General features: G+C 34.8%; 1 protein-coding gene across 1 annotated transcript; it reads left to right on the forward strand.

Moving 5' to 3' along the window:
* The first annotated feature begins 3,104 nt into the window (after positions 1 to 3,104).
* Positions 3,105 to 4,667, forward strand: LOC149256509 (nuclear transport factor 2-like). Its single transcript, XM_089455385.1, has one exon. It carries the CDS (start codon positions 3,105 to 3,107, stop codon positions 4,665 to 4,667), a length of 1,563 nt encoding a protein of 520 aa, XP_089311511.1.
* Positions 4,668 to 9,900: the final 5,233 nt, after the last annotated feature.

Consider the following 9,900-nt stretch of genomic DNA (forward strand, 5'->3'; position numbering starts at 1 on the left):
ATAAGAGATTCAAAAAGAATATGATGCTTTGATAAAGAATGGCACCTGGAACCTGGTTGATCCACCATTGGGAACCAAACCAATTGGTTGCATGTGGTTCTTCAAGAAAAATTATAAAGCATATGGCTAACTTGAAAAGCATAAAGATATGTTTGTGGAAGAAGGCTTTTCACAAAAGGAAGGGGTCAATTATAAGGACACTTTCTTCCCTATAGAAAAATGGGCTACCATCCAGACTCTCTTTTCCTTGGTAGCTGAGAACAGTTGGAAAGCCCATCAAATGGATGTAAAAACTGATTTCTTGAATGGATATCTGAAAGAGAATGTTTTTTTGTCTCAACACGAAGGATTTGTTGTGAAGGTTTGGGAGCATAAAGTATGTAAGCTTCTAAAATCCTCGTATGGCCTCAAATGAGCACCGCGAGCCTAGTACAAGAAATCGATTGAGCATCTTTTGAAACTAAATTTCAAACACTATGATCTTGATTATGCCACTTTGTTTGTCAAGAAGTTTGAAATATTTAGGAAGATGCTTGGACTCACCAACGTCCCTTTGGATTAAGGTGGGGAATACTGACACCTAATCATAAGGGATTTGGAAATTAATGTATATATTTAATGAAAATCATCAATTCATTCGGTGTTACATACCTGGCTTGACAACAGGAAAGGTACAAGGATCAACATGACAAGAATTGAACAAAGAAATCATTTAATGTGGGAGACAAAGTTTAGGTATAGTTGAATAAGGAAATACTACGAGGTATTCATAAGGAGATCAAGGGTCTATGGTATGTTACTTTTAAAGTATTGGAGAAGGTGGGAGATAAATCTTACAGACTCAATTCACCTTTATAAATGCACATTTACTCAATGATGAATGTGGAGAATTTGAAACACTGTGATCCTTTCTTGTTGGATCAGGAAGGGGAGTAGGCCCAACCTACCATAGAGGACGTAACCCCAAATACACAGGTGGAGTTGGTAGAAGACAGAGTTTTGCAGAAGAATTTTATAACTACAAGATAGGGATAGTATAAAATTTAGAAAATTGGGTTGAAAGGACAAGTTCTAGGCAAAGCAAAATGGTGCTCCAGGAGAAGGAAGGGGAAACTTTTCCTCACCTCATTCAACATAAATTTTGGGGACCAAAATCCTCCCTAAATGGGGAGTTATGATCGTCATTCTATTATCATGCCATTTTTCACCTATATCAAATACTTTTTGGGCAGAAAATTGGAGGAATTGTCTTGTAGGGCCCATTTTAGTGGCAGGGCCTAGTTTGGACAATTGGGGTATGGAACCTTGTGAAATCGTTATAACAGGAAAGGTTGGAAGGGATTATAAAAGGATGCATATGGGAAGGGAAAAGAGTCTTTTGGTCCTTTATTTGGAGTTACGAGCCCTTAGATCTTAGCTTTTGCCTTTGAGTGTAAGAGAAAGGCAAATGAATTTGGTTTATCCCTAGAGTTAATCAAATGTCCGAGTTGATTCTTGCTTCCTTAATATTTAGTGTTATGTTGTATATTTTTTATTGTGTATTAATGGATTATTTGCTGAAGTTCATATATGAAGCATTATATAGATATGTGGTCAAAATGGGATAAATATATGAAGCATTATATAGATGTGTGGTCCAAATGGGATAATGAAGTGTTGTATGTATCTTTATTGTTGAATCTTGTACGTTAAAGTTGAATGTGTTTATGGAAATGCTTTCTTGAGTATACTTTGATATGAATCTAATAATTTAGAATAGCCTTATAAAGAACTTTGTTATTTTGTTTTTGCAATTCAAATAAGACCATCTCCATTTCCTAGAAATTGAAAATATTGATATTTATGGGCTAGTTGTTCACCATAATTTAAAGCCTCAAGTTAATAAAACCCTTTTCATAAAGTTTGACAAATTTTATATTTTTAAATAACTATTTTATACAATTTGTTTGTTATTCTATTCTATTTGTTTGTTTTTGCACAGACAAAATAAAAGAACGTTATTCCATTCCCACAAAAACACAAAAATTAATGTGGTTAGGTTTCATGTTTCAAAATTCTAATAATTAAACCCTTTTAAAATGAAGTTAAACCAATTACAAATAAAATTCCATAATAGAAATTCTCATTAATCAAATATAACTATAATCTTCTATGAAAAATGGTCCATTTATTAGCTATAGTGAGTGAAGGTGGGGTGGTGGAGATGGTTTGAATCTCATGCTATGACATGTTTGTATGCAATGCAATTATCTACCTTGATTGCTTGAATCTCATGCTATGACATGTTTGTATGCAACGCAATTATCTACCTTGATTGTTTGAATCTCATACTATGACATGTTAATGAAAAAATGGATACCTCCAATATTTAATGAAAGTAGGGGTTTTTAAATTAGGAAGGTGTATTGGGTTCATATTGGTAGGGGGTTAAATAATGTGTTTTTTAGAGGCAATGTACGGGTAATGGTAGATGGTAGATGTTGTTTGTGTACGGGCTTTTTACAAAACAAAAAATTAGCTGGTAATGGTAGATGTTGTTTGTGTACAGGCTTTTTACAAAACAAAAAATTAGCTGGTAATGATAGATGTTGTTTGTGTACAGGCTTTTTGAAAAACAAAAAATTAATTAGCTGGTAGTGGTAGATGTTGTTTATTTATCATATTAAAAGATAAATAAAAACTAACGGGATTAAAAAATAAATAAAAACAATTTGATGTTGTTTATTTACGGGATTAAAAAATAAATAAAAACAATGCGATGTTGTTTATTTAGGGGATTAAAAAATAAATAAAAACTATGTGGACGGAGCCGACGCGATGACCAGAGAGCAAACAAAATTCTTTCATGTGCTTTCACAATTGGGTATAAATATGGTTCTCACGTCTCGATCTTGCAAAGTTAAATGACAAAGAGCAAGAGCGAGCACCCGCATAGGAGGAGTTGTGAGTTGTCACGAAGATCTGGGTTTAATTGGGCTCTGTGGTTTAACTTACTTGGAACGCATAGGAGTTGTGAGTTGTCACGAAGATCTGGGTTTAATTGGGCTCTGTGGTTTAACTTACTTGGAACGAATTGAATTGAATTAATTCTGTAAGGGGATTCAATGGCCACACAACATTCTGCTGCTTCTGCTTCTGCTTCTGATGATGTCGATGTGTTTGTGAAGAATTATTACAAAGATCTTGTTCTGTCACCGCAATCGCTATACGGATTTTATAAGGATTGCAGCACAGTTGGTCGCCCAGACTCCAATGGAAAATTGCTCTCAGTAACAACTGTGGAGGCTATCAATCACCTGATAACGTCTACGGACTACAGTGCGTTAAATGTGGAGATCAAGGCAGTTGATTCCCAGGCGTCATATTACAATGGAGTAATAGTTTGTGTAAGTGGATCAATTACCTTTAAGAACAGCAGTGGAACGCGAACCTCTTTCACTCAGATCTTTTTCCTGGCTCCTCAGGAAAGGGGGGGCTACTTTGTATTGAATGATGTGGTTAGATACAAGTTGGATGAAAAGAAAAATTTTGTTGAATATTCCATCAAACCAAATCCCAATCCCAATCCCGTCTCAGAGCCAGAGCCAGTTGTTAACTTTCAACCATTGGCTGAAGCTCAAGCTGGGAATGGTGCGATTGAGGAGATTGTTCCTGTTGCTGCTGATGGGGTTCACGAAAATGACATGCCGCAGAGTGAAGTCCCACAAGAATCAGCAATTGAACATTTTCAGAAGAAGAAGGAAACTCCAGTTGCAGTTCAAGAAGAAGAAACTCCAGTTGTAGTTCAAGAAACTCCAGTTGCAGTTCAAGAAGAAGAAACTCCAGTTGTAGTTCAAGAAACTCCAGTTGCAGTTCAAGAAGAAGATGCAGATGCAGCTCAGAATGGAGGGCCAGCTAAAACTCCAGTTGTAGTTCAAGAAGCACCCAAAGAGTCCTATGCTTCAATTCTTAAGAAAAATGCAGCACAACAACCGACTGTTGCAATTAAGAAACCACCTCTTGTGAGAACCATAACCAGAACCAGGGCTCAGCCAAATTCTGCTCAACTTTCACCAAATTCTAATTCTACTCCTGTCAATACGCCAGCTAATTACAGCACTGCAGGTGGAAACGGTAAATGCTCTGTTTTTATCGACAACTTACCTCTGAATATTACTCCTCCCCAGGTTGAAGAAGAGTTGGAGAAGTTTGGGGCCGTAAAACCTTGTGGCGTTCAAGTTAGGAGTAGGCCAGGAGGTCGACCTTGTTTTGGTTTTGTAGAATTTGTAGAAGCAGCTTCAGTCCAAACTGCACTACAGTCTTCCCCTATTCTAATTCGAGGATGTAAAGTATCTGTCAGCCAAAATGAAAAACCAACTGGCAAGTCCACTCCTTTCAGATTCAGTGGTAGTAATTACAACATTGCAAAAGGAACTGGCCAGTGTTCTGTTTTTGTCAACAACTTGGCTGCAAAAATTACCCCTTCCCAACTCGAGGAAGAGATGAAAAAGTTTGGCGCAATAAAGCCTTCTGGTGTCCAAGTTAGGAACAGGCCAGGAGCCCAAGCCTGTTATGGGTTTGTGGAGTTTAAAGAAGCAGTTTCGGCACAAACTGCTATACAAGCATCTCCTATTCTAATCAATCATCGTCGAGCTTATATATATAAGCGAGAGAATGGCCAAAAATAGTATAGGGAGAAGTGATTTTGCAAACAACAACAGAGCTGTGGGAGGTTCCTTCCCTGCACGTCAAACAATGGCTGCATAGTGTAATAATAATTACTTTTATTTATGAAATTTATTTTATTTGATGGTGAGACAAATGTTGAAGTAATGTTGAAGTGAAGTGAAGGGAAGGGTAAATGAAAAGTTAAATAAAAATTATTAATAATAAAATATACGATTATTTATATAGTTTCAAAAAAATTTAAAAGAAAATTGATTTTATTATAATTCTTTTCCGCGCAGCCAGTTGGATTGATAGGTCTGAACATTTGGAGCGGAAGCTATTTTTCACATCTCCTCAAGACGACCACTGTGCCAATGCATCCGTGGATGCCGGTCACTGCAATTTTTATTTAATTATTTTACATTTTACAATTTATATTCAATTTCAATTTTTAAAATAATACAATTATAGAATTACTATATAAAGTATCAAATAACATATTATGTCATATAAAAAATAATATATGAAATACAAAATTACATTATATAAAAAATAATATCATTTAATATATATTAACTACATTTACTAACGGCATTTCCTAAACTATTTATATTAATATATTATTAATCATATTTTAATTTTGATTCCAGAATTTCACTTTCAATTATACTCATTTATATTATTTTTCATGTGAGAATCTGTATTGTTAAATGCTTGAGATCACATGCTATCTCTAATTAAAACTATGACAACTTTAGTCAACATACATGTGGACTAGACTCAAATCCAATTCCCACCAAATTCTCACAAAATGAAATGTTCCATTATTTTTCATTGGTTATGTTGCAAATCATTCAAGAAAGATATGAATTCATTATGATTTTCGTGCCTTGTTGCACAAACTAGCAAGCCTTGTAGAGAGGCAAAAACTAGAGGGCACAACAACACCTTAATGCTATACACATTACATTAAAACGTTTATAAAATATATCAAAAATAAAAATATCAAATGCATATTTATCTTAATTTAATTTAAAAAATGTCAAAATCTTTTCATATGCAAACCTTTCTTAAATTTAAATTTTTCACTTGAAAAGAGGATTACATCCTGAGAGATTTGTTCCCTCATTATGTTTGGTAGATTCCAAATTTAGATGGATCTATATTGATTTTTTATAGTCTTGTCATATTTGTTTGTGAATGCATTTTAATGTTTAAAATTAATATCTATGATTTTAAAATTAAGAAATTTATATGCGTTTAGTTCAGTTTACTCATATACAATGATAAGTTTGAACTCCTTTTTTGTTATATGGCATCATAGTTTGTGATGATTGTGGTATATCATGGAGTTTGAACATGTTATGCGTCAAAATATGAGCAACCATGGAAGCTTTGAAATGGTGTTCGAGTCTGCAAAAATGATCATATATGTGGATCGGCACCCCTACCTTCTTGGCATCTCTGCATCTGCATCGTTTTCCAAAGCCTCCTTTCAACTTAAGATACAAAGGAGAATTGGTGATCTCAAGAGAACTATCTATGATTCCCTCCCTATTAGAATATCATGTATGACTTCTCGAAGTCCATGGTGATGGGACCTAGTGTGTGCAGTGATTAAAACACCAAAACAATGTCACAAAATCCCATTTCAATGGAAAACATGTATGATTTCAAAGAGTACTTACCAATTTGAAGGCACATTTTTTCACAATGAACCCCACATTTCATGTATCTTGTTGTTCAACGAGATATCTTCACATGAGAATGGCATTAATTTCTCTTCTTGAGGTATCTTTTCAATTTCATTTTTTTGAGCAAATGGTTGATGATAAGGGTAGACATCAGGGGGGAGGCTACTAGGTATGAGAGAAATATAATTATCATGCAAACCACCAGGGGTGGAAGCCATTCGGGGTTTCAAAAACTGCTTGGTGTTTGGACAACACTAATCACAGGTCATACTTAATGGGTTGGGAAGGGTTTGAAAGGCTTTAGTGCCATTGAACTGTAGTTTTTGCATGTAGTTAGAATTGGTGATCTTATGAGAACTATCTATGATTCCTTGGAAAGTGTAATGATGTCGTCCCTATTAGAATATCATGTGTTACTTCTTGATGTCCATGGTGATGAGACCTAGTGTGTTTAGCCATTCAAACCCCAAAAAAATGTCACAAAAACCCATTTCAACGGTAAACATGTATGATTTCAAAGAGTACTTACCAATTTGAAGGCACACTTTTTTATAATGACCCCGTTTTTTGTTTTTCAAATGGTAAACATCCTTGTCTAGCTCTACGTTAATAAGGTGAATGTTGTTACAATTGTAAATAATTGAAAGTAGCTTAGTGCATCACTTTCTAGTAGCTTAGTGCATCTCACATCTTATTAGTGCCACATTGTACATATTCCTAACACATCCTAAAAAGATCAATAATTAAACTAAACGGCTTAACTTTGCGGCCTTGTTAATAGTTCATAAGGGATAGTTTAGTTTCCCATTCAATGTAAATTGTAAATTATTCCATTCAATGTTCAAATTCTTTCGTGAGTGAAACTAAAGAAAAAACTTGTTTTTTTAATTAATATTATAAACCATATATATATATATATATATATATATATATATATATGTTAATTACATTAAAACGTTTATAAAATATGTCAAATAAAAATATCAAATGCATATATTTCTATACAAATAAATGTAAAATTTATCTTAGTTTTGAATTTAAAAGATGTCAAGATCTTTTCATATGCAAACCTTTCTTAAATTTAATTTTTTCACTTGAAAAGAGGATTACATCTTGAGAGATTTTTCCCAAATTATGTTTGGTAGATTCCAAACTTTGATGGATCCATATTGATTTTTTATAGCCTTGTCATATTATTTGTTTGTGAATGCATTTTAATGTTTATTATCTTATATCAACTTTATAGAGAAGCAGTAAAAGTAATGAAGGAGATGTGTGGCATAAATGAAATATTTCAATATAATATCTATATCTATATATATATATAGAGAGAGAGAGAGAGAGAGAGAGAGAGAGAGAGAGAGAGAGCACAAATGAATATTAGTGTTAATGATAAAAAAGAAAATGGACGATATATAGATCTATGTGGGTTAATAAAATAAATAATGTATTAAGAATATAGTATAATGTGTTGAGTGAATAATTTATAAATTTAGTGATATTTTTCTAATTAGTTAAATAATACTTAATTTTTATAATATAATTAAATAAATGATATCAAAAAGGTATGTGCTCAAAATATTACATTGTGGTTGGTTCTCAGTCAAAATGCCTCCAACCTCATTCCGACCAGACTTGATGGCTTGGAGATAATGATGAAAATACATAGACCAAAGCAAGATAAAACTAGTTTATCTCATGCATTCAACCTATAGTAGACAAAATTTATCCAATAGATCCTACCTATCTGGAATCTTCTTCTGCCTGTGTCAAAGAGAATCCAATCTATCAAGTATTTGTCATTGATTATGTTGCAAATCATTCATGAAAGATATGAATTCATTATGATTTTCATTCCTTGTTGTTGCACAAACTAGTAGTCCTCGTAGAGAGGCAAAAACTAAAGGGCACAACACCTTCGGACATAGGGCCTTTGTCCCAAGTTGTTGTGGTGCCCTCTAGCTTTTGCCAATTCACAAGGCCTGTTCGTTTGTGTAGCAACATGCTTATCTTCTGCCAGTGGTTCAACCATCTAATTAATATGACTGGAGGAAGGTCCACCCTATGAGGTGACATATCCTACCAGTTTACTTCTCTGCCTCAGATTCCACTGGTCGCCTGGATGCATCACTCCATGCCTCAAGGGTCAACACCTCTACATGCTCAACCTCTCCTCTTATGCATCGTTTTCCAAAGCCTCCTTTCAAATTAAGCTCCATAGGAACCCTCCTTCGTGGACTCCCTCCAATTCATCATACAAACATCCCAGTCCTTGGATCAACACTGTCACATAAGTGTCAAGCCCATACCCCACTTCAGCCTTGACCTTCCTAACTCCTCATTGTTCCCAAACTTGGAGGCATAACAAACCCATACCGCACAAAGCTTCCCACACACCCAGAGTCACCAGAACCCACAACATAATCCACCTCCAATACCACTTCCTTTCAAGCCCGAAGCTCCCAAAAGGACCCCCACAAATGAAAAATATATAAGTTGAGTTCATATTTCTTATATACAATGATAGTTTTAAACTCATTCTTTGTTATATGGCATCATAGTATGTGATGATTGTGGTATATCATGGAGTTTGAACACGTTATTCATCAAAATATTAGCAACCATGGAAGCTTTGAAATGGTGTCCGAATTTGTAAAAATGATCATATCTGTGGGTTGGGACCCCTGCGTGCTTTATGCACCGTTTTCCAAAGCCTTCTTTCAAATTAAGCTCCACAGGAACCCTCCTTCATGGAATCCCTTCAATTCATCGCGCAAACGTCCCAGTCCTTGGACCAACACTGCCACACAAGTGTCAAGCCCATACCCCACTTCAACCTCGTCCTTCCTAACTCATCATTGTTCCAACACTCGAAGGAATAGCAGACCCACACCTAAAAAAGATTCCCGCACACCCATAGCCACCAGACCCCACAACAAAATGCCACCTCCAATACCACTGCTTTTCAGGCACGACACTCCCAAAAGAAACCCCACAAATGAACAATATACTAAAGTAAATTAAAAAACTGGTAAAATTAAGAAAAAATTATATAAGTTTAGTTCATATTTCTTTTATACAATGATAATTTTGAATTCCTTTTTTGTTATATGGCATCATAGTTCATGATGATTGTGGTATATCATGAAGTTAACCCTAAAATGAAGTTCAATGAAATACATTTCCATAATGGAATGAATTACTCGAGGTTATAGTGAACTATGATATAACCACAAAATGTCCCTTTCAAAGGAGTTTCTCCATGTAGTGAGAATTGGTGATCTCAGGAGAACTATCTATGATTCCCTCCCTATTAGAATATCATGTATTACTTCTTGAAGTCCATGGTGATAGGACCTAGTGTGTGCAATCATTCAAACCCCAAAACAATGACACAAAAATCCATTTCAATGGCAAACATGTATGATTTCAAAGAGTACTTACCAATTTGAAGGCACACTTTTTTACAATGATCCCCACATTTCATGTATCTTGTTGGTCAACAAGATATCTTCACATGAGAATGGCATTCATTTCTTTTCTTGAGGTATCACATTCC

This window comes from Pinus tabuliformis, chromosome 7 (genome assembly GCF_031772625.1).
Source record: "Pinus tabuliformis cultivar Carrire ecotype Pingquan chromosome 7, CPIR1, whole genome shotgun sequence".
NCBI classification, from domain to species: domain Eukaryota; kingdom Viridiplantae; phylum Streptophyta; class Pinopsida; order Pinales; family Pinaceae; genus Pinus; species Pinus tabuliformis.

What these genes read in the sequence shown, in the direction of transcription:
- LOC149256509 (XM_089455385.1), top strand. Translation starts at nt 3,105, where the DNA reads ATGGCCACACAACATTCTGCTGCTTCTGCTTCTGCTTCTGATGATGTC.